This window comes from Drosophila mauritiana, chromosome 2L, assembly GCF_004382145.1.
Source record: "Drosophila mauritiana strain mau12 chromosome 2L, ASM438214v1, whole genome shotgun sequence".
NCBI classification, from domain to species: Eukaryota; Metazoa; Arthropoda; class Insecta; order Diptera; family Drosophilidae; genus Drosophila; species Drosophila mauritiana.
Window position 1 is genome coordinate 3,384,242 of NC_046667.1, and position 21,280 is coordinate 3,405,521.

General features: G+C 49.3%; 8 protein-coding genes across 8 annotated transcripts; 4 read left to right on the forward strand and 4 right to left on the reverse strand.

Moving 5' to 3' along the window:
• The first annotated feature begins 908 nt into the window (after window positions 1-908).
• On the forward strand, window positions 909-3,158 carry LOC117150227 (sorting nexin-2). The gene is made up of 5 exons (XM_033317023.1): window positions 909-1,183; window positions 1,390-1,493; window positions 1,564-2,449; window positions 2,507-2,659; window positions 2,727-3,158. Exons 1-5 carry the CDS (start codon window positions 1,001-1,003, stop codon window positions 2,775-2,777), a joined length of 1,377 nt encoding a protein of 458 aa, XP_033172914.1. The 5' UTR covers window positions 909-1,000; the 3' UTR covers window positions 2,778-3,158.
• Window positions 3,159-3,641: 483 nt separating this feature from the next.
• On the forward strand, window positions 3,642-4,950 carry LOC117150342 (AN1-type zinc finger protein 2A). The gene is made up of 3 exons (XM_033317189.1): window positions 3,642-3,846; window positions 3,915-4,453; window positions 4,592-4,950. Exons 1-3 carry the CDS (start codon window positions 3,792-3,794, stop codon window positions 4,757-4,759), a joined length of 762 nt encoding a protein of 253 aa, XP_033173080.1. The 5' UTR covers window positions 3,642-3,791; the 3' UTR covers window positions 4,760-4,950.
• Window positions 4,951-5,067: 117 nt separating this feature from the next.
• On the reverse strand, window positions 5,068-8,246 carry LOC117150335 (conserved oligomeric Golgi complex subunit 3). The gene is made up of 8 exons (XM_033317183.1): window positions 8,043-8,246; window positions 7,474-7,986; window positions 6,931-7,418; window positions 6,734-6,873; window positions 6,515-6,675; window positions 6,327-6,456; window positions 5,530-6,272; window positions 5,068-5,471 (listed from the first exon to the last, which is right to left on the reverse strand). Exons 1-8 carry the CDS (start codon window positions 8,205-8,207, stop codon window positions 5,094-5,096), a joined length of 2,718 nt encoding a protein of 905 aa, XP_033173074.1. The 5' UTR covers window positions 8,208-8,246; the 3' UTR covers window positions 5,068-5,093.
• Window positions 8,247-8,510: 264 nt separating this feature from the next.
• LOC117150336 (exocyst complex component 2) lies at window positions 8,511-11,554 on the forward strand. Its single transcript, XM_033317184.1, has 4 exons — window positions 8,511-8,706; window positions 8,771-9,385; window positions 9,440-11,261; window positions 11,319-11,554. The coding sequence occupies exons 1-4, from the start codon at window positions 8,598-8,600 to the stop codon at window positions 11,455-11,457; spliced, it is 2,685 nt and encodes an 894-aa protein (XP_033173075.1). The 5' UTR covers window positions 8,511-8,597; the 3' UTR covers window positions 11,458-11,554.
• On the reverse strand, window positions 11,507-13,134 carry LOC117150340. The gene is made up of 3 exons (XM_033317188.1): window positions 12,957-13,134; window positions 12,625-12,893; window positions 11,507-12,566 (listed from the first exon to the last, which is right to left on the reverse strand). The coding sequence occupies exons 1-3, from the start codon at window positions 13,036-13,038 to the stop codon at window positions 11,580-11,582; spliced, it is 1,338 nt and encodes a 445-aa protein (XP_033173079.1). The 5' UTR covers window positions 13,039-13,134; the 3' UTR covers window positions 11,507-11,579.
• A 271-nt stretch (window positions 13,135-13,405) lies between these two features.
• Window positions 13,406-17,368, reverse strand: LOC117150337 (E3 ubiquitin-protein ligase msl-2). The gene is made up of 3 exons (XM_033317185.1): window positions 17,301-17,368; window positions 14,938-17,165; window positions 13,406-14,885 (listed from the first exon to the last, which is right to left on the reverse strand). The coding sequence occupies exons 2-3, from the start codon at window positions 16,886-16,888 to the stop codon at window positions 14,497-14,499; spliced, it is 2,340 nt and encodes a 779-aa protein (XP_033173076.1). The 5' UTR covers window positions 16,889-17,165; window positions 17,301-17,368; the 3' UTR covers window positions 13,406-14,496.
• A 21-nt stretch (window positions 17,369-17,389) lies between these two features.
• On the forward strand, window positions 17,390-18,567 carry LOC117150343 (NADH dehydrogenase [ubiquinone] 1 beta subcomplex subunit 10). The gene is made up of 4 exons (XM_033317190.1): window positions 17,390-17,475; window positions 17,563-17,663; window positions 18,020-18,295; window positions 18,363-18,567. The coding sequence occupies exons 2-4, from the start codon at window positions 17,582-17,584 to the stop codon at window positions 18,482-18,484; spliced, it is 480 nt and encodes a 159-aa protein (XP_033173081.1). The 5' UTR covers window positions 17,390-17,475; window positions 17,563-17,581; the 3' UTR covers window positions 18,485-18,567.
• An 84-nt stretch (window positions 18,568-18,651) lies between these two features.
• LOC117150338 (ATP-dependent DNA helicase PIF1) lies at window positions 18,652-21,160 on the reverse strand. The gene is made up of 2 exons (XM_033317186.1): window positions 20,108-21,160; window positions 18,652-20,055 (listed from the first exon to the last, which is right to left on the reverse strand). The coding sequence occupies exons 1-2, from the start codon at window positions 21,050-21,052 to the stop codon at window positions 19,009-19,011; spliced, it is 1,992 nt and encodes a 663-aa protein (XP_033173077.1). The 5' UTR covers window positions 21,053-21,160; the 3' UTR covers window positions 18,652-19,008.
• Window positions 21,161-21,280: the final 120 nt, after the last annotated feature.

Consider the following 21,280-nt stretch of genomic DNA (forward strand, 5'->3'; position numbering starts at 1 on the left):
ATCCACAGTGACTGGCCAAGCGCTGACAAACTTTTCCCACTTTCCACACTTTTTCCCACTTCACCCCACTTTTCCGCCCTTTACCTCTCCTGTCTTTTCCTAAGTGGCTGCGACACTTCTGTATGCATAATTTAAACAAAAGTCGCCAAAAAACTAGGGGGAGACCAAGAGCTGGAAAAACAAGCAGCGGCAACAGAAAGTTGCAATTGCAAAAATTGAAAATTTTCCGCATAAAAATATGCCCCGACAAGGAAACAAAGGAAAAATCCCAGAAAATAGCAAGAAATCTTACTCCCAGCCAAGATGTCGACAAAGTGCCGTGCATGTTGTTGGCAAAATGTTTATTGTCAAAAAGTTAAGCAGAATGCAGATTGCCACAGAAGAAATAAAAGGTCGCAGGAGGTGCAGAGGCCTTATTTTATATAGTTATTGGAGCTCTTATAATAATAGGTATGTTGTGTCAACACTTGTCTTTAAATCATAAATCTACTTTACTTAATCCTTTAAGCAAACAAAACACGTATACTTGAACATAAGTCTTCTTAATTTATTAGTCTAATGGAATTTCCATTTCGTTGCCGAAAAGAGTTTCTTGTTTGTGCCAAAAAGTTTCTGGTCTGAAAGTAATTAAATCCGCATTTACTTAATCAAAAACAATGCACAAATTATGAGCAACCTTTTCTAATTTATCCAAGACAAGGCTTCCAAGAATTTTTTTTTTTCGAATATTTCAGGAATGTAATTAAATAAAATACTATTTGTATATACGTTTTTTAACATCCATGATTGCAACGGTTTATTTTCAAATTTTAGCGCGAATACCGTTCCATATGCAGTATTTTCAACGTTCTGTTAAATACTGAAAGCTTTCGGTCAGCTTTCCACCATCTAATTGATTCAGTTGTCTGGTCACACTGCTGCGCGACCGAAACGAAACGAGTAAAAAATTCCGATAATTACAATTAATATAAAATAAAAACGCGGAGCATAACGAGCAAAAATGGAGGTGGAAAGCCCGGAACACACGCGCGACTTCGCCGAGGTGGACATCAACAACGGTGCGGCCTCAGGATCGGAAGACGAGGAGGAGGAGGTGCCAGCGCCGGGCAGCGTAACTCTGGATCGCAACGAAAGTGATCTTTTCGTGTCGGCCTTGAGTCCCAGCAGCATCGGGGATATACACGTAAGTTGGGTCACGAAACGCCGGAGCAGCCCGCATCGGCAGCCCCCAGTAATTGAGCTCCCATTTCGGGGCGTCGTCGGTCGCTTTATCAGCGCTCGCTTTGTTTGGTTTTGTGGCTACGTCACATGTGCCGCCCACCAGCAAAGCTTGTTGCTCCATAGAAACACAATGAATTTGCGTCTTAATGCACTCCCCATTTGTTGCAGCCGCTGCAAGAGGTACTCACCGACGACGGCGACTACTTCATCAGCATCGTGGTCTCGGATCCACAGAAAATCGGCGATGGCATGGGCTCCTATTTGGCCTACAAGTGAGTCACGAAGTTCCTTATCATAGAAAACATAATGCATTACAAAAACAATTCTTATCACCTCCGCCAGGGTAACGACCAAAACGAACATTCCCAAATTCAAGCGCAGCGAGTTCAGCACTCTGCGACGCTTCAGCGATTTCCTGGGCATCCATGATCTGCTGGTGGGCAAGTACATGCGGCTGGGCCGCATCATACCGCCGGCGCCCTCCAAGAACATCATAGGCAGCACCAAGGTGAAGATTAGCCCGCAGCAGAGCGAGCCGGGCACGCCCATGACCCAGGAGTGGGTGGAGATCCGTCGTGCGGCCCTCGAGCGATTCGTCCACCGTACCGCCCAGCATCCCGTGCTGCGCGTCGATCTGGACTTCATGAACTTCCTGGAGAGCGACCAGGAGCTGCCGCGTTCTGTGAATACCTCTGCGCTCAGTGGAGCCGGCGTGATCCGCCTGTTTAACAAAGTGGGCGAGACTGTGAACAAGATTACCTACAAAATGGACGAGAACGATCCGTGGTTCGACGACAAGATCACGGAGGTGGAGAGCCTGGACGCCAATCTACAGAAGCTGCACAATGCTATGAAATCGCTGGTCACGTCGCGTCGTGAGCTGTCGCTGCTCACCGGTTTGGTGGCCAAGTCGGCGGCCATGCTGAGCACTTGCGAGGAGCATACTGGACTCTCCAGGGCGCTGTCCAACCTAGCGGACGTGGAGGAGAAGATAGAGCTACTACGCTCCGAGCAGGCCAACTCTGACTTCTTCATTCTGGCAGAGTTTATCAAGGATTACTTGGGCCTGTTCGGCGCCATCAAGTGCATTTTCCATGAGCGCGTCAAGGCTTTTCAGAACTGGCAGTACGCACAAATGCAGTTGTCCAAGCGGCGGGAGAACCGTGGACGCTTCGAGCTGGCCAACAGGGCGGACAAGCTGGATCAGGCCCAGCAGGAAGTGGACGAGGTGAGTGTGGCAAGTAATTTACGTTTTTCCCAATCAGTCATTGTTTGAATTTTGCAGTGGCAGGGCAAGGTTCAGCGCTGTCAGCAACAGTTCGACGACATTTCGGCGGAAATTAAGCGTGAGATGGAGCGTTTCGAATTGACCAGAGTTAAAGACTTTAAAGTAAACATTATCAAGTATATAGAAGACCAAATGGCGCATCAGCAACAGGTAGATAGCCAGCCATATTCCCTTACCGAAAACTCACTTATTCGTAACGATTCCCTTTGCTTTTCAGATCGTCAGCTATTGGGAGGCCTTTGCTCCGTTTGCCCGCGAAATCGTTTAACTTTTATTCCGATTATCGTTGCATTTCCAGAAACTTTTGCATAACCAACAGCTGTGCGCGCTATGAACTAATTCTGCGGGACCAAATTCGATCTTAATCTTGCGATTTGGAGCTACAACTTCGCCTTCAGCACTTATCTTGCAATTTGCCGCCGAAGCTCGTATTTTTTTGGGAAACTGCTTCAAGCATTTCGCGATGCATTCACAAAGCCCCTATCTCTTTATTCGTACACAGTAATTATTATCAGAAAGCTGAAAGTTTGCTGCAGATCCAGGGATCTGCGTATTCTCATTCAAAACATGTATTCGGTATTATCTAAAACAAAGCCATGGATCTAGTTAGTTAGTTGAAAGTGAAGAAGACTCATTGGCAATTTCCAAATTGAAGTTTATACCATTATTATTGGGAAATGGGTTTCCCTGTTTACTGTTGGTATACTTATGTATTTATATATATATTCCAATTAAACATTTTGTATCATGACAAACAGAGCATTTCAACAATAAATTTGTAAATATGTATAGATGTAAATATTTTGTTGTTGTCTTGTACATATTCCTTAATTGCCTGATATAATATCTGAACTTCTTGAACTTTTTTTGAAATATTTTCGATGTGAAAAGATTTCTGTGGTTCAATATCAAAGTAAATTTCGAGAGAAATGAAGAGTACGGTGAAGCCTATTAAATTTTGAATCTTGAATATTTTGTATTTTGATTTGTTGATATTTATAAATAATATTCAAACTGTATTTACAGAACTAAACATTTAAAATTAATTATATTTTTTTGCCAGCAATGGTGTTTTGGTATTTTTGAAATACCGCATTCTCCTAAGGGAGTATTCCTCATAACTAACTCTACGGTCACACCGAACACAACAAAAAGAAATAAGTGTTTAGTCATTTACAATCTGATTTGTTTCTCGAAGTTTTCCCAATAACAGCCATATATAGCATCCGAAGCAAAGTGTCTGCTTAGTGTAGAGGAAAACAGTAACCGGAGAAGTACAATCATGGAATTTCCACACTTGGGACAGCACTGCAGTGAGGCAACGTGCAACAGATTGGGTAAAATCGAATACCATACGCCAACCCGGAAGCAGAAGCTAATTGAATTAAGTTCCATCTACGTCCAGATTTTCTGCCCGTCAAGTGCGACTCGTGCGACAAGGTCTTCTGCGCCTCGCACTACAGCTACGACCGCCACAGCTGTCCAGGAGCCTACAGGAAGAACGTTCAGGTGCCCGTCTGCCCACTGTGTCGGGAGCCCGTGCCAACGCCACCCGGAGTAGAGCCCGATGTCACTGTGGGCCAGCACATTGACCAGCAGTGCAAGTCGGAGAGCAAGAAGATCTACACTAATCGCTGCAATGCCAAGGGCTGCAAACGAAAGGAGCTCATCCCGGTGACCTGCTCGCAGTGTCGCTTGAACTTTTGCCTGCGGCATCGCCACACCAGCGACCACGACTGCAAGCCTATGCCAGCGTCTTCGACATCGTCCGTCACTGGGGGATGGCAGTCCATATTCAAGACCTCCTCGGACTCACGATCCATGGCTGCCCAGGCGGCCGAAAGACGCAGGCAAAGCAAGCCCGCGAGCAGTAGCATCAGCAATACCAATTCCAGACCTCGACCTGTGCAGGCCACACAAGTACAAAACATACAGGGCAATATGGTGAGTTGGCAAGCTGGTCTTAAACATAAACAAGAACCAAGACTAGTATTTGTTGGGTGAACCCAATGATTCATGAGTCATCCAGACCGTTCTAGACTTTATCAAACTTTTATGACTTCATGATTGAAATACTTGCAGAGCGAAGACGAGGCCCTCGCACGAGCCCTAGCCTTATCCATTATGGAGCAGGATGACGCGGCGGAAAGCAACCGCCAAGCTCCGGCACCAAGCAACGCCCAGCAGGTGGCTGTGGGCGGTGGTGGCAATCAGCAGGGAAATGCCAAGGACAAGTGCCTGCTGTCCTAGGTCTCAGGAGGCAGCGCAGCGCAGCCAGCTCTCAACATATCCATCACTTGACCAGCAGCTAGAAATCTGCCCAATTATTAGATGTTAATGAAACTCCGTTATTGTAATAATTTGTTGGTAATTTACTTCGACTTCGTCACATTCTTCGTGGTTTAGCAAAAATAAATCAATGTTAAGTCTACATTTGGAAAGCATAGATAGTTTTTAACACGGATCTTTAAGGGGAAAGAAGGGAATCGACCCTATTGCGAACAGATCTTACTAAGATAAATATGATACAAGGCTTAGCTACATAAATAGATACACGATTATAGTTATACAGATACATTGCAAATTATTCGGAATTGGCCTGCGTTTGCGTTTCCGCCACTTGCTCCTCCTCGATCTTGGCAGGAGGTGGTACTTCCGCGGGCACCACTTCCATCTGGCCAGCGACTTCTTCAGCTTTCGGCTGCTCCACAAGTTCAGATTTGTTGGACATCGTGCTTAACTTTCTGCCAACCGTGGAACCATCCACTGACGACGACGTGCTTATTTTGCGGGCTGCTGCTGCAAAGCTGGCGACTCCCTCGGCGGCCAAAATACTGGCACTGGATAAAAGTATGGAAACTTGCTCCGCTGACGGACAACTCGTGATGATCATATCATCTGTGGAGTAACCATTTGTGGTCAGCAATTGTTCCAGCTTCACAAACGATTGAATGATGTTGTTCTGCATAGAAAGATAGGGATGAATAAATCCTACTTTGTGGGCAAACATTAAAGCTTACTCGGATCGGTCTGAAGATGATGAACTCTGTATCACGATTGCTTAGATATAGCTGCATGGAACGCTGCAACACGGCCAGCTTGGCTTTGATCAGGCGCTGTGTCTCCTGGATTATACTGCTGATCTGCTGCGGACTGGCCCATGGACTTTGCCTCAGAACGTAGCTGGCTTTTGTCGACTCCGGCGATTGGGGTGTGGCTGGAGTGGATTGCGCCAACAGACTCTGCGCCTTATCCAGGAATGTGATGAGAGGGCCGACCAGCATGTGAACTGCATCCTTGATGTACCTCTCGCACACCGACTTGAGCTGACGGTCCACTTCCTTGCGAGAGTCGAGCAAATGCTCCTTGATCTGCGGCGTGCCCTCCAGAAGGAATTCCAACAGTGCATTATTGCTGCCCATCGAAAAGAGCTGTTTGCGCTTCTGCAGCAATCCAAAGGCTGCCGTCTTCACCTTGCTGAAATCCAGCGAAGTTTCCTTCACCGTAAAGTCCACACGAAACGGTGCAATCTGTTCCCGCAGAATTAGGAGATGCTTGATTTCGAAGAGCTCGCCGTCAATTGCCGTCTTATTGGCTGATATCTTGCCAGCCGCATGAGAAACACTCTGGATGCACAGCTTGAGCGCTTCCTGAGAAAGGCCTTGGAAAATGGGTCGATCCACGCAGCGGTAAAGCCTCGAGAGACACACCAGTGTCCGACGGACTGTGGGGTACCACATGCCATGCAGATCGGCCGGGGAATCTATATACGTTAAAGGTTATACTCTGTTCGGACTCGAAGGATTCAGAATCTTACTCATTTGCTTCACCGTGTAGGCAGTGGCCACGCTTTCCGTCTCCACAGCACTTGAAACACTTGAAATCATGGAGTTGCGTGAATCGGAGCGGCGCAAAGGGGCAGGTTCTTGAAGGGACAGGGCAATGCTCTGAAATATATGCATTATTTTAGTTTTCAATCAATTGAAAACTCCCCAAACCACTCACCTCCATCATTTCCAACTTCTCGGGGTAGGCCAAATCTCCCGATGAGGGATTAAAGTTCTGAATGTCCGACTGCAGGTATAGATGCGCTCGGAAGACTAAACGCTCCTGCACATCTTGCAGCAATTGGTGCGCGATGGTGGCAAAGGCCTCCAGTGCAACAGCTAATTGATACAAACTCAATAAATGTTCTTGAATTACTACAGGATTCTGTAAACTTACGGTTCTGTTGGACATGCTCCTCCAGCATTTCAATCCTTAGAATGGAGCAGATCTCCGCCAGCGTTTCCAAGTGATTAATATGTATAATAAAGGGTCGCATGGTGTCATAGAGAATGGTGCACAGACCCTCCAGATAAACCCTGTGTTAAAAATGAGATCAGTTATAGTTTCCAACTAGATGTACGGGTATGTCTTACGTCAGGTGTGGCGCTCCCGTGCTGAAGAACTGGTAGAACAAACGCTGTTCGTCCTGGCAAACATGCACCAAAAAGGCGCAGGCGCTTCGGGTGAGAGAGCAGTGATCCCCTTTATGGGCCACCTTAACGTTTTGTATGGACAGATTCACCGCCGGCGACATAACACTGGCTCTTTGCGCCAAGTAGTGCTGTTGAAGGTCCGTCATCAGTTGGGCGTAGTCGAGGCTGTGCTCCGACCGAGACTCAATCAACTGGGCGACCCGCTTCACCTTTGCCGCGGCCGTTTGATATTTGCCGTAGTACAGAGCGAATGCGGCATCTGGTGCCTTGAGAGCAGCGGCGGCATCCGGCACATTGTTCTTGGGATGGAGCGTGGCCTCGGTGGCCTGGTTTATCACGCTCGTCACATAGTTACGCACCAGACCCGAGGCTTTGGCCAGGCACTGCCTGTACTTCACATTGTAGGCGGCCGCGTCCTTGAATTTTGGCTGTCAATGAAGGATATTAGTATATAAATGACCGAAGTGTAAAAGACAAGCTTACATTCTCCTCGATGTAGTTTAGGCATTCGTCGATCTTGTTGAGGCACTCCCGGAACGCTTCGCTAGCCACCGAAAGCGTGGGGCTCTGAAGTCGCTGGTTGAGCAACTCCACTTGGCTAAAATAGTGCAGACGGCGTTGAATCTCGTGACTCAGCTCCTGCAGTCGCTCCTGCTCCTCGATCAACTGCTCGCTGGCCGTGTTCAGAGCGCTGGTCTTTTGCGACACAAAGTCGTACTCATCGCAGAGAGCGCCCAGGCGCTCCATGGCCCCAGCGATCTGGTCCAGCATATGGGAGCACTCCGCTTTGCGCTGCTCCAGCTGCTGCAGGTATTTGTGGTAGTCGGCATCGCCACGTTGCTCGATCTCGGCGCTGACGTCCGCGAACCAGAGCAGAAACTCATTGGTGTTCTGGAGTCCCTCCGCAGGTAGTTTGATGTCATCACCGCTTTGCGAAGAAGCAGCTGCTTTTGAATCGGTAGGATCCGCCTGGCTGGGCGTAGCCGGTGCCGGTGCCTACAAAGAGTCTGGTTGCAATTATCCGATTGCCATTCGAGGAGGAGTCTACTCACCGATGGTCCGCTGTCGCGCCACAGATTGGTCAGGACGTCCAGGTGCTCCTCTTGCTGGACACTCAGAGCCGCCAGCGGGTCCGTTTTGGACTCCCATTGCATCAGGCGATTACGAATCTTGCGCAAATTCTCATTCTCGCTCTGAATTCGTTCGACGTCATCCATTTTTCTGCGGCGGATTTGGAAACAATCAATCAGCTGTTCAGAGATGACCGGTCTGCGTCTTGCAGTGCTGCTCAGCGGGAAGACCTGGCTAACACTAAAACTTTGTTTTGATTGATATAGGTTGCCTCTATTTGTATGGTATCACTTAACTTCCCTAATATGTTATGCAATACTTCATTTTAGATTTAATACGTTTTAAGCTCTTTTTATGCTCGTCCTGTTTTTAAATTATGTTTTTACATATAATATCTGTCCGTTTAACTTGGCGATTATATAGCCAAGCTGTCACCACTGACGGGACGTTTTCCATCACTGGCGGCATCAATAAAGTTCTGTTCTCTATTGTTTTTATTGAATTTTGATCAGTTTTTCCGGGTCATTTAGCATACGATGGCGCCGCAGCCGGTGGTTACGGGGCTATCTCCGAAGGAGGGTCCTCCTGGCACCCGCGTCATCATTCGCGGCGAATTTCTGGGCACCAGAGTGCAAGATCTAATTGGTAGGCGTAGCCTGGCCCAAATAGCTTCTGTTTTCTGATGACTTTCCCTTCCCAAAAATGTAAGGTCTGAAAATCTGCGGTTCAGATTGCCTGCTGTCGGCGGAGTGGAAATCACCTAATAAAATCATCGCACGCACTGGTCCGGCGAAGGGAAAAGGCGACATCATAGTGACCACTTTGAGCGGTGGAGTGGGCACGTCCACGGTTCAGTTCCGTGCCTACCACGAGACCATTGGTCCACTCAAGGAGTCCGCCGTCTGGATCGAGGAGTCGCCCTCGCAAAATTTTGCCTGGGGTCGACGCACCCTGGCCCAATCCGGACTGACGCAGGAGGATCCACTTGGACTATCCATCGAGGGTAACGAGCAGAAAATCCCCGAGGACTTGCGCGATCTCTTTCCCGAAGCCTGCGGGGATCTGTCGCAGGAGCACTTCTCCCCGGTCTGGTTCCTGCTTGAGAATCACCTGGCCACCTCCTTCGAGGATCTCAAAGCGGGCCTGTCCTATTTAAAACGGAAAGTGGAGAGCCAAAAGGAAGGTCAGCTTTCCTTCCTGAAGTCCAATGCAGGCTCCGTGATTGACCAGCTCGATACGCTTATGAACATCCGGGACAAGCTGCAGGAGGATGTCAAGCTGCACGGCAATGAGACCCTAAATATCTTGGAAACGTCCATAGAGAGTGAGTGGGATTTATAGATTGAGATTTCTAATTCTAACATTTTTCTACTTATAGACTCCATTAGCGAATCGCAAAAGATATTCACTGATGTGCTGGTGCGCAAAGAAAAAGCGGATTCCACGCGTTCCGTTCTGTTCGCCCTGTCGCGGCACAAGTTCCTCTTCTGTCTGCCCAATTCGGTGGACAGACGTGCCAAGGCTGGTGAATACGACATTGTGGTTAACGACTACTCGCGCGCCAAGAACCTCTTTGGCAAGACGGAGATTCCCATTTTCCGCAAGGTGCTCGAGGAGGTCGACCACAGGATCCTGTCCATAAGGAAACAGCTGCACGAGAAGGTGGTCAAGATGCCACAGAGCGTGGAGCAACAGAAGAAGCTCATCAAGGCGCTGATCAGTCTGGAACTGCAGCAGAGCGGAACCCCCATTGGCGATAAACTACGCAACATCGATCCCGCCTGGGATGCCATCGAGGCCAGAGCCAAATATCTGGAGTGGACATTTCGCCAGACCTTTGACCAGCACACCAGCAAGGATTCGGGTGCGCAGGAAAAGGCCAAGAACAGGGATTCCAGCCAGGCGCCCAATCGGGTTAACTTCTGCGAGGAACTGTGCGACATTGCCGCCTCCCAGCTGCCGGACTTGTGGCGTCTGGGCCAGCTATACTTCACCGGCGAGCTACGCGGACCTCATGATCCCAAGCCAGGGGATTTCAAGCGAATGGTTTTGAACGCCATCGAGAAGTTCTGTGTCTACTTGAGGTTGGCCATCCTCATTGCCACGGATCAGCGCGCTCTGCGTCAGTCCAGCGGTTTGGCTTGGCCCATCGGCTCCGCATCGGCAACACATCAGTTTCTACCCTGGATTCCGCAGTGCCTGCGCTTCACGAGGATAGCCTACGCCACACTCATAAGCCTGGATCTGCCCTCGGAAGCGCTGGACATCATACAGAAACTGATCGATGAGGTGCGACTTTTCTGCTTCTCAATTATCTTCAAACGGGCCACGGATCGGTGCAAAAAGCTGGGCAGCCAGGAGACCTGGGAACTGGGCGTGGAGGAGTATCCAGGTGCCACATTGCTACCCGCCGCCTTGGAAGCATTGCTTATCGAAACGCTGGACGAGGTGCAGTCTGTGTGCATGCAAAGGGAGACCCGGGAGGGCAATCTCCTCGAGCCGCAGTCGGATGGACAGAGAGAGGTGACACAGCGACTACAAGAATTCCTTTCAGCGTTTAGCGCGGTGATCGAGGAGCTGGCCTTTCACTCCCACGACGAGGAGACGCCCACCCACAATGTGTCCCAGCTACTTGGATTCCCCAACGCCCAGCAGCCAGATTCGGTGGCTGGAAGCGGCGGAGCAGCGGCTGTGACCTGGGAGCAGCGCATGCTCTGTTGCCTGGCCAACTACGCGTACTGCAACAAAATCTTCTTCCCTCGCCTTGGTGACATCTTCGTTCGCTACGGTTACCCGCTGCCCACGCTGGCAATCGAAACTGCGCGCTACACGGTTAACCAGCTCTTTACCAATCTTCTGGAGGAGTACGTCGAGCATAAGGGCGATCCGCTGGTCGGCACCATCGAGCCCTCCATGTATCTGGGTCGTTTCCAGTGGGATCACGAGATGGAGATCGGTCAGCTGCGTCCTTACGCTCACGAGTGCTGCGATAATTTGGTTGGTGTCTACTCCGAGATCTACAGCATCTCCCCGGCACTGCTGCGACCCATCCTGGAGTCTATAGTGCAAACCATATCTGAAGAGCTGGCCCGTCTGATGAGCTGTGTCCAGCGGTTCAGCTTCACGGGAGCGATTCAGGCCCACGTGGATATCCGCCTATTGAGGGACTCCCTGGAAGGTTACGTCAATGAGACTGCCAAGTGAGTGATCTAAATGAAATGCTTCTGAATTTCAATAATTCCCTTAATCTGCAAAAGGAACTACTTCATGGAAGCGCTGGAGGCCATCAATCCGCCCCTGAGTGGCGAGCAGAAGCGAAAGGCGGACGAGATTCTGGAGCGCGTCAAGCGGAACATGCGTCTGCAGCTGCTCTGCTTTAGCGTCAAGGACCCCTAGGCACATTCCACTGCAGGGCGCAGCCCATGTAGATAGCGTATACTTTAACTAGCTTGTGATTACCCATGTTCTAGGGATAAATCTTTATTCGATTGCATAACTTTCTCACTTACTACCACGACTCACAAGCCCAACAGCTTTGGGTCAAATTTGAAGTTGTTCTGAGCCATGGTCTTGATGACCTGCTCCACATCGATGGTGTTGAACTTCTCCTGCACGCGCTGCTTGATGGGGTTCTCGATGGCGTCCATGATTTGGTAGCGCAGCAGGTTGGGAATGACGTTCACCGCAAACTCCATGACGTAGTCCAGCGTTCCCGCTCCGTCGCATCGCACCTGTATGTTGCCCATGTCAAACTGCAGATCGGTGATCTGCGCCCGCTTGCGTGTGTCCAGGGATTGGCTCAGGGCCACGGTGGCGCGTATGTGCTGAACCGTGAATTGTACGTGACCGACGCGGGTCATCATGCCCACACCCACCTCCCACTGGCCGGCTCCCGTCACCTGCTGGGTGCCTATTTGCAGGACGACCGACACCGTTTTGTTGGCCATGCCAGCGGTTATGTTGCCCACGCGGTAGAAGCTAGAGATTCCATTGATCCAGGTGTGTGCTAACTGGACACTGAACACGCCCATGGTGCGGTTGACATCAGGCAGGTGGTACGGGTCGTAGCCCTGCTGGCGCACCATCTTGCGTGCCATGGCAATGGCGCTGTCCAGTGGCGTTATAGAATTGGGCAGTCGGCGGTCGCCCAAGGTTTTCTGGATCATTACGTTGATCTCGCCGCGCAGCTTCTTGTCCGCCTCCTGGAGCATGAATGGTTTCATGGCGTCGAAGACCAAATTGGGCGCACCGTTCACCACGCTCTGAAAGACGCTGCCCACCAGACCGAGGTTCTGGAAGTCCATTGTCATGTCCGAGAAGGTGATGTCGATCTTGATGCGGTCCGTGGCCAGTTGACCGTCTCGTTCGACGGCCAAGAAGGCGGTTGCCTCGGCATAGACGTTCTTCAGGACTACAGTAAAGGGTCCATTGGCTTTCGAAAAGAATGAACTGAGGGTGTACTGGCCCTTGACCAGCATCTGATCCAGCTGGAGGCCACCGTTGAACTGCAGGACAGAGGATTGAAAACTTCAAGCCAATTCGAAGTCAATGGTGAAAACTTACTCTCATTTCCTTCAGGTCTAGGTTCATTTTATCAATGCGGAACTTGGACAAGCCATACGCCTTGACCTGCTTCATGTCCAGATTGGCCATGCCCATGCTCTTCTTCACATTGGGCACCTCCAACGGATCGGGCACGGGCACGCCGGGCAGCCCCTGCGGATCCTCCTGCTGAAAGTGCACGAGCATGGCCTCCACCTGGGCGGCTATGCTGGCCTGACTCTCCTTGATCTTAAGTGCGTCATCCGACTCGCTGGCTTCCTGCTCCACAGCTGCTCAAAGGTCATTAATGAGTGGCTTAGTTCGGGTAGAGCTGAGGCTGAAATTCGGCTTACCATCGCCAGGCTCCTGGGAGTGAACAATGTGGCAGCCACTTGCCAGCAGGCCCACGAGCACGACCACTATCAATGGCTTCATCTTTCGGGGATTAGCTGGAGCTGCTGCTTATCAGTTGGAAAATGGAGGAAAACGCGCCAGCCTCCGTTCTCTACTCGGAGCAAACACGCACTGACGACTGGCGCGTTAATCAAAAGATAATGATGAGCCGCAGGCGGCGATCCGCTTATCTAAGGGCGACTCTGCTCGCGGAGCTGCTGATTAAACTCGGAATTGAGATTGAGTGACTTAAGTGAGCGGAAGCGGCCAGCACATTGGAGAATCTGTAGGCACTCATTGGACTCACTCCGCTCCCAGGAACGATGTTCTAGAAATCATGCACCAGATTGCATGATGCAAAAAGTGTTGCTGTTCGAAAACAGTTTTGAAAACCAAGGAAAATCGCACATTTTTCTGAGTAGCAATGCTCGTGTTTATTTAAATATTTTAATAGTTATATGTTCGCATATATAATATGGGTATATATGGCTTACTTGAATTGTTGTTCTTAATCCTAGGTTCACGTGCTCAAAAAAATTCATGCTCAAAAAAAGTCTTAGCCTATTCAAAAAAATGTCTTAGCTTATTAAAAAAAGGGTTTTTTAGCTCACAGCATCCGCATTTTGGGCAAAGCATTTAAGTAAACTTTAATTCGCTGTTCGTTAAACGAAAATAATCTTTAGTTTTGACTAATGCTTTACTCTTAAAAGGATTATCTTTGCTGCAGCTGCAGAATTGCTTTAAATAGTTATGTATATGACTTTTGGCTTAATACGTATTAAAAAAAAAATTGAGTTTTGGAAACGTTTGCTGGATAATTACAAGAAGTCTAAGAAATCCTCAGGTTGTAGAATGCTCCTAAAAGATATTTGGGAGTTGATTTGAGTGGAAGTTGCTTGAGTGGGGGAATATGTACCGCAACGAAACCATATGTTAAAAACAAGAGAGAACGCTATAGTCGAGTTTCCCGACTACCAGATACCCGTTACTCAGCTAGTTTCATAATTTTTCTGGGATATCCATAGGTATTGGGGAATAAAATTTAAAAAAATTTACAAATTGCACAAAAGTTTGGGCGTGGACGTTTTGGGCGGTAAGTGGGCGCGGCAACATGAGTAACTGACTAACGCTGCGTCAATGTCTCTAGAATTCGTATGCTTAATCTCAACCTTTTAGCTTTTATAGTTCCTGAGATCTCGACATTCATACGGGCAGGGTCAGATTGACTCAGCTATTGATCCTGATCAAGAATATATATACTTTATATGGTCGGAAACGAATCTAGTATACAAAGGGTCTACGAATAACGGGTATAATAAGAGGACTAAAGACGATACCACGATATGGATGCAATTCAGTGCTGAATTCAACCATCCATAACGTACATAAAATTTATCCTTTAAAGGATGATATATCCTTTAAAGGATGATATCTGGACATTGGACACTGAACACATTAAAATAAAATAAAATAAAAACATATAGGGATGAGTCGCCTTGCTTACAAGTCATCCGAGCCCGACATGATCTCCTCGAACAGTGACTGGGCATTGTCAGTGGCCGATGATCTGTCGCCAGCGGCAGAATTGCTCCTGGATCCGCCACTGACAAGCTCATCAACCGTGTCGAGGGCCGAGAAGTTGGCCCTTCCTCGGCGTGTTCGACTTGTCCTGAATTTCTTGGCCGGTGTCTCGATGACTTCCCTGTCAGGAGCAGGAGGCGGTGGTGGCGAAAGAGACGGAGGCGGTGGATTCGGCATCGTAATTGGTGGCATCATGTAAGCATGCTGGGGAACGGATCCGTTGCCATCGGTGTGCTGCAGCTGGACACGCATAGTGAATCCAGCGGCGACCGGATCAAGGGGCTTGTTGCCCTGGAAGATATTGAAGCCTGCAATTCGAACAGGGTTAGAGAAGTCCAACACAGCGATGAGGTAACTTACCCTGGTAGTCGCCTTGCTCATTCTGAACAAGCACTAAAGGATGCTGGGAGTGCTGCAAATTGTTTAGCGGCACTAGGCTTATGGCTTCTTCAGAAGAGTCTGGCGGCGCACAGTCCCGACTGTTCTCCTCCTGCCTGGGCTCAGCTACCACCGGCTCCTCCGACTGAGTCATCGGCTCTGGAACGTCCTTCAGCATTTCGAAATCCTCAAAGTCATCGTCCTCATCACTTTCAACGTAGTCCTCCTTGTGCGGATTCTTACAGCACACGCAATGACACCCGGCACAGCTGTTGTAACTCTTGTAGCAAGGACACCGGGAGTTCCGGCAGGTGGTGAGGGTATTGCTCGAGCCGGAGATACCACAGCGGCACTTCGGCTTCGGAGGTTTCACCTTTTCCTCCTTATCCTTGCCCCGAACCCTGCGAAGAGCGCCCTTTCCAGATTGCACTTTAGCCTTGACCTCAGACGACGCAGGCTCAATTTTGGCAGCTTGTGACGCTTTGAGACTACGAGTTCTCTTTCGCTTGAGCGTTGGCTCGTCAATGTCCTCCTTCTGCAGTTCCGCACTGCTGGGGTGCTGGTCCTTCTCTTTCGCCTCTTCAGCCGCTTCCTTTGCATCCTTAATATCTGTCTGCAACGGCTCCTCAACCTGTAATTCTGCTTGCACCTGACCCAATTGTGTTTTTGTGGCAACATGCTCCTCTACTGCCTCCTCCATTTCGGCTTGTGTAGGTGACTGTGAAGTGTGCACATCCAATTGTTGATCTTCCTCCTTGTGCTCAGCTACAACCTCTGACTGAATTGGGGTCTCTTCGGCCTCTTCAACGGTGACCAAAGCCTCCTCAGATCCCGCAACTTCCAGCTCAGTCAATTGATCAGAGATTTCGTTGGGTTCCTCAGCGGAGGTAAGCACATCTAGCTGAGTGGATGTTTCAACGGTCTCCTCAGCGGTCTCCTCAACGGTCTCCTCAACGGACTCCTCGACGGTCTCCTCAACGGTGGTGGAGAGCACAGTCAACTGTGTGGACGTCTCAACGGTCTCCTCAACGGCCATTTGCACCACCTGGCCGATTTGCAGTTCCTGTGGATCGAACGTCGTGGTCGCAGAGGTGGGCATCACGTAGGAGACGGCAAAGTTGTTGCCGCTATTGGTGTAATTGGACATCGAAACCGCACCGGAGAGGTCCACCTGATCCGTCCACGCTTGCTCCATGAAGCCCGACTCCGAGCTCTCGGTGGCAATGACTATTTGCCCGGCGTGGGACAGCAGGCCCATGCGAGATCCTGTGGGCAGCAGGGGAAGCGGCGAGAAGTGACCCTGCTCCGCTGTGGCCGCCGCCTCCGCCTCAATGTCGCTGATGTTGAGGTGGTGATCGTAGGGCAGTTCTGGAGTCGTGGCCGCCGTCGTAGGCGGCGTCTCCGCGGGCAGCGACGTGGGCATGTCCTTGAGAAACGGCAGATCCGGCTGGGGCAGAAAGGTGTCGAACGTGTCCGAGATGTTTGAGCCCTCGCGAATGAACTCCTGTGTGGTTTTGGGCGGCAGCTTGATGCGCGGCACCAGCTCCCTGGCCACCTGTGGCCGCATCCCGGCCAGCTGCCCAAATAACGCCGAATGCAGCAAGTGGACGCACAGTGTCTTGTAGCACAGTAGTTGGGTACCCATCATGCGGTTCTCCTCGTAGGTCTTGAAGTCGGAGCAACCCTCGCACTGGGTGCAGCTGGGAAACAGATGCTTCTTACCGCGCAGGCACAGCCGGCACACGTTGTGCTGGCACCGCTTGCCCTTGGGCGAGTAGGGATCCACCAGCAGCTGGCAGCAGACCACGCAGGACAGCAGCTGCCGTAGCTCGCCGATTCCAGAGTTCAGCTCCTCCACCCGCCGCTTGGAAAGATTCGACGCGGGTCGCAGCGAGAGGCGCGTCACCTTCAAGTATGCCGTCTGGGCCAGCATGATGGCTATATTTTTATGCCCGGGACTGTACGCACGCCGCTGTTTGTTTACGTTTTGCAGCCCAAAAGTGAGACTCCGCCGGCCAAGTGCCTCGTCGGACCTACCCACGCCGCCTGCTCCGCTACCTGGTGCCTCCTGGGCTAGTTACCTGCAATTCCTTGCCCGTAGGAAGTCAGTTACACATGCTTAGACCGCGTTAATCCTCGATTTCATAATTTAATGGCAACTTCACTGGAACGCTTTCTGTTGGTTTCACTTTTTCGTTGCTTCCTTATCACTATGTTTCACGTGCAAAAAAAAAAAAAAAAAATATGTTGTTTATGTTTGAGAGGTCTCAAGTCATTGTTAATGGTTATGCTGCACACTGTACAGCGTTGAAAACAATAAATTAACAAACAAAAAAAAAAATTACCCAAGCAATAGTTTGCTGAGCGAAGCCAGTGTGACCGCAGTGTGCCAGTGCGAACATGCCAGCTGCAGTGCGGCAGCGGTGTGACCACTTGCGCGAACAGCTGATTCCAGTGCTCTGAGGAATTTTAAGTTATAAACTGCGGTCCTACAACAAATTTTAACACTTAGTTTTTCAAGTAAATATGGGTTTTTAAGTAAATTCCGTCAAAGGAGAGCAGAAAACCTTGGAAATTATTTACTAACAGCTCTTCCGCTTACGCCAGGTGGTAGGAGAGCCAGAAAATGCCGGAGCCACGCAGTCCGATGGCCAGTTTCGCCGAGTCGGTGCTAAATGTCATCGATGGACCCATAACTTGGTTCCGTGGTACGTAATCCACAGTGATTCCCATTTGACATGGTCCTTGGAGTTTCCCTATGCTGATACTTTGCGCTTCCTTTGGCCAACGATCTGAAAAACCGGACAAATTCCAGACAATTACATAATGACATAACCTCAACTCGCAGGCCATTTGTTTTTGTTTACACTGCATTGCTAAAATGCTAAAATGTTTATAATGAACCGTTTTTAGTAATCTCTAGCTAGCGCAAACTAAATTAGTTGGAATAGTAGTCGGCAGCCGTTATTATATAGTTTATTTAGACAAAGCGGAATCATGTTTTTCAACATAGATGCATTAGAGATAGTATATTGTATTAATGCGCCTTGTGTTAATCCCACAGAGAGCATTGTGGAGCCGAACCAGCAGAAGCAGAATTGGTACCACCAGCGCTTCCGCCGCGTTCCGACGATCGACCAGTGCTACACGGACGATGCCGTCTGCCGTTTCGAGGCCGATCAGCAGTTCCGCCGGGATCGCATGGTGGACAACGAGATTGTCAACATTCTGCGCCAGCGCTTCGAGGACTGCACCCTCTACGAGGCACCCGATCACATGGTCAAGTGCAGGCCGCTGATGGATCAATACGAGAAGGCCACCGAGAACTGGTTCATCAAGTGTGAGTGGAATCCCTGACCCATCTTCCAAGTTGTATGTGATATATAACGGGATATAACCCATTCTAGATGGCGACTTGGGTGGCTACGCCAATGCCAAGACCGCGTACATGAAGCAGAAGCATCGTCTGATCTGGGAACGTCGTCATGGACCAGTGGGCAGTGGCATGAAGGAGGAGGCCGCCCACTAAACTCCGCTTTTATGATGATGTTTTGCTAGTTTCATTATCCGTTAAAACTAAATATACACGCCGTAAAACGATATTCCCCAAGATTGAACATTCTTTCAATGGTTTCAGTGTATATTATAAGGTAAGAGCTACTAGGAATTATTTAGGACTACGGCAATTTCAATTCATTTGTCTATTAGTTGCATTTATTCTTAGTCATTTTTTTCTTAAAATAAATATTATTATATGCGTTTGATATAGAATTTTTGCTATAGGCTAGCTTAAAAGTAATAATTTTAAGTTGTTCAAGTGAATTAAAAATATAGTTTTTGTCTACGTACTGCAAAAAGTTCACAGAATATTGTGATAAATCTTAAAACTCAAAAGTAATTCTTCAGACTTTTTCGCATAATTTCTCATTTTTTTAAAAAAGGAATGCACAATCCAGGAATTTGCTTTTCTTAAAAAAAGAAAAAATTACACTTTTAGAAATAGAAATTTGTTCAAGCTTTCTAGAATTAAGCTAGCTTAGATTACTTTCGAGCTCAGCTAATCGAGACCAGCGGCTTGTTGATGAGACTCTTCTTGAGCTTAGCCAGAGCGCTATTTGCGGCCTTGTCTCCTGGCTTCTTGTCCTTGTTTTTGGGACCCAATGGTATCATGGTTGTGTCCATTAGCTTGCGCCGGAATCCTTTGTAGAACTGCAACACGTGTGGATTGGCCCACACCTGCTTGGCGTCAAAGTCCAGGATGCGAATGGATTGCAGGGACTTCGCACGGGACAAGGCCACGTAGGCCTGTCCAGCCTCAAATACTTTGGACAGGGACATTTCCACGCAGTCGAGGGTTAGTCCTTGACTCTTGTGTATGGAAAATGCCCAGGCTAACTTCAGTGGCACTTGACGTCGTGTTATGTGACTTCCTGAGGCGGTCTTAATTATCCACCTCTCGTGCTTGCAAACGTATTCCTGGTTGTTTTTGAACCTGACCACTGGCAGATCCTTCTCCATTCTTACAACGACGCCTCGAGCTCCGTTCACTAGTCCATTGGATATGTTTATATTCTTGAGCAGCATCACTTGGGCGTTAACCTTTAGGTACAACTGAGATGGAGCCTGGATCTGTTGATCCAGTGTCCTCGTCATGCTGGCATCGGAGTCGTCAGCCTTGAATAAAATCTTGTCGCCATCGAGGTTTTCCAGCTTGGACTCGTTAATGGAGTTCGCATCGTTTGTGTGGGAGCAGAGTTGAGTGGCCAGAATGCCGTTTCCCTCAATTTTCTGCTTTGATGTAGCTGCTAATCGACTGGTTATGGAATCGTTCACATGGCCAATACGAAGGTGGTTCAGGATCTTTACGAACTCCGGATCCGATTGCCGATGCACTTGCTTTAGTTCATAGACACATTGGATGCACGTCTCCCATGCTGATGACTGGAAGCAGAATCGCTGCTGGGGCGTGGCAGTGGGCGCTGCTCCGAAATCTCCTTTTATAACCGGAGGAAGTTGCAAGAAGTCCCCGCACAGTATGAGCTGTATGCCGCCAAAAGGTCGATCATTGCGACGAATGTGACGTGCGACGGCTTCAATTTTCTGGGAAAATAAACGTTAACATTTTCCAAAATTCAAAGTAAAGATAAAGTACCTCAAAGAACTGCCCGTCCACCATGGAGATCTCGTCAATGATCAAACGCTTGCACTTCCTCCACGTCTGGGCATTCGCGGGTCGGGAAGCCAGCTCCAGACACCGCTGCATGGTGGCGTCTCCACCTCCTATGCCAGCGAAGGCGTGCAAGGTGGTCCCACCGATCAGGCAGGCTGCCACTCCAGTCGAGGCCGTAGCTACCGTTCCATCGGGCGGCAGGGCCGAGATAATTCTGCGGAGCAAGAAACTCTTGCCAGTGCCTGCTGAACCAGTGAAGAACACGTTCTTGCCCGAGGTGCACGCCCGCAGGACTTCCATTTGTTCCTCACTGAGTCTCAGCGACTCGTCGGTGGTCGAGGCATATAGTTTCTTGGCCGCGGGCATAGTGCCCCGTTCCTTCTCCTCCTTGAGCTCCTCGAAGCGACGTTTCTTGGCGCCCTGGGGCGACGGCGTGGTCACTGACCCCTTGGACAACAAACCCGCCTTTTTGCGCGCCAAAATCATCTCGGCCGTGGTGACTGGAGAAACGTCGTCAAAGCTGCTTGGCTTGCCCGACATCAGGTGCTCGCGGAGTTTCTTCTGCAAGGTCGCATCGTCCGGCTGAGATCCTCCCTCGTTTCCGTTCATTTTAATGAAGATCGTTCGCAGGAAGAACATCAAAGTGCCCGGCGGAGCATTCGATAGATAGAGAGTGCACTTCTCCGCCTTGAAGTTGAAGGTGGCCTTGCCCTCTGACATGAACTTCTTGTGCACCATCAGATCCTTCAGCTTGAACTTCAGGGGCTTTAGTTTCTCCGGCGTCACCTCCACAAACAGTTCACGAAGATCGTTTCGCACCAGGCGCAAAGTAGCCGTCTTGTAGGCCAGTTTGCGACCCGTGATGCCCACCGCATTGGTCCACTGCATGTTCACCGCACAGGTGAGCACTGCGTCATTGAGATCCATGGCGAAATTAACTTAACTTCAGTCAGTTTCCGATTAAATTAAATTAAATACAAAATCAAAATCTTTTCCATGCGCTTGGTCTCCGATCGGCTTATCGATATGAGCGTAAAATTATCGATATCAGAGCGGTTTGTGTGAACGCATCTGGATCGTACACAAATACGCCATAATGTAGCAAAGTTCCACTCCAGGATCAGCTGTGTCCCAAACCAAAACCAGGATTCTATT

Coding starts and splice junctions, on each gene's coding strand:
- LOC117150227 (XM_033317023.1), top strand. CDS start 1,001: ATGGAGGTGGAAAGCCCGGAACACACGCGCGACTTCGCCGAGGTGGAC. Junction 1,494..1,563: donor GGCTCCTATTTGGCCTACAA/GTGAGTCACGAA, acceptor CACCTCCGCCAG/GGTAACGACCAAAACGAACA. Junction 2,660..2,726: donor AAATGGCGCATCAGCAACAG/GTAGATAGCCAG, acceptor TTTGCTTTTCAG/ATCGTCAGCTATTGGGAGGC.
- LOC117150342 (XM_033317189.1), top strand. CDS start 3,792: ATGGAATTTCCACACTTGGGACAGCACTGCAGTGAGGCAACGTGCAAC. Junction 3,847..3,914: donor GGCAACGTGCAACAGATTGG/GTAAAATCGAAT, acceptor ATCTACGTCCAG/ATTTTCTGCCCGTCAAGTGC. Junction 4,454..4,591: donor AAAACATACAGGGCAATATG/GTGAGTTGGCAA, acceptor AAATACTTGCAG/AGCGAAGACGAGGCCCTCGC.
- LOC117150335 (XM_033317183.1), bottom strand. CDS start 8,207: ATGGATGACGTCGAACGAATTCAGAGCGAGAATGAGAATTTGCGCAAG. Junction 7,987..8,042: donor GGCGCGACAGCGGACCATCG/GTGAGTAGACTC, acceptor GACTCTTTGTAG/GCACCGGCACCGGCTACGCC. Junction 6,273..6,326: donor CTACACGGTGAAGCAAATGA/GTAAGATTCTGA, acceptor TAACGTATATAG/ATTCCCCGGCCGATCTGCAT.
- LOC117150336 (XM_033317184.1), top strand. CDS start 8,598: ATGGCGCCGCAGCCGGTGGTTACGGGGCTATCTCCGAAGGAGGGTCCT. Junction 8,707..8,770: donor CAGAGTGCAAGATCTAATTG/GTAGGCGTAGCC, acceptor CAAAAATGTAAG/GTCTGAAAATCTGCGGTTCA. Junction 9,386..9,439: donor CTTGGAAACGTCCATAGAGA/GTGAGTGGGATT, acceptor TTCTACTTATAG/ACTCCATTAGCGAATCGCAA.
- LOC117150340 (XM_033317188.1), bottom strand. CDS start 13,038: ATGAAGCCATTGATAGTGGTCGTGCTCGTGGGCCTGCTGGCAAGTGGC. Junction 12,894..12,956: donor CTCCCAGGAGCCTGGCGATG/GTAAGCCGAATT, acceptor ACCTTTGAGCAG/CTGTGGAGCAGGAAGCCAGC. Junction 12,567..12,624: donor TAGACCTGAAGGAAATGAGA/GTAAGTTTTCAC, acceptor TCTGTCCTGCAG/TTCAACGGTGGCCTCCAGCT.
- LOC117150337 (XM_033317185.1), bottom strand. CDS start 16,888: ATGCTGGCCCAGACGGCATACTTGAAGGTGACGCGCCTCTCGCTGCGA. Junction 14,886..14,937: donor TGAGCAAGGCGACTACCAGG/GTAAGTTACCTC, acceptor TTCGAATTGCAG/GCTTCAATATCTTCCAGGGC.
- LOC117150343 (XM_033317190.1), top strand. CDS start 17,582: ATGCCGGAGCCACGCAGTCCGATGGCCAGTTTCGCCGAGTCGGTGCTA. Junction 17,664..18,019: donor ACCCATAACTTGGTTCCGTG/GTACGTAATCCA, acceptor TTAATCCCACAG/AGAGCATTGTGGAGCCGAAC. Junction 18,296..18,362: donor CGAGAACTGGTTCATCAAGT/GTGAGTGGAATC, acceptor AACCCATTCTAG/ATGGCGACTTGGGTGGCTAC.
- LOC117150338 (XM_033317186.1), bottom strand. CDS start 21,052: ATGGATCTCAATGACGCAGTGCTCACCTGTGCGGTGAACATGCAGTGG. Junction 20,056..20,107: donor TGGACGGGCAGTTCTTTGAG/GTACTTTATCTT, acceptor TTATTTTCCCAG/AAAATTGAAGCCGTCGCACG.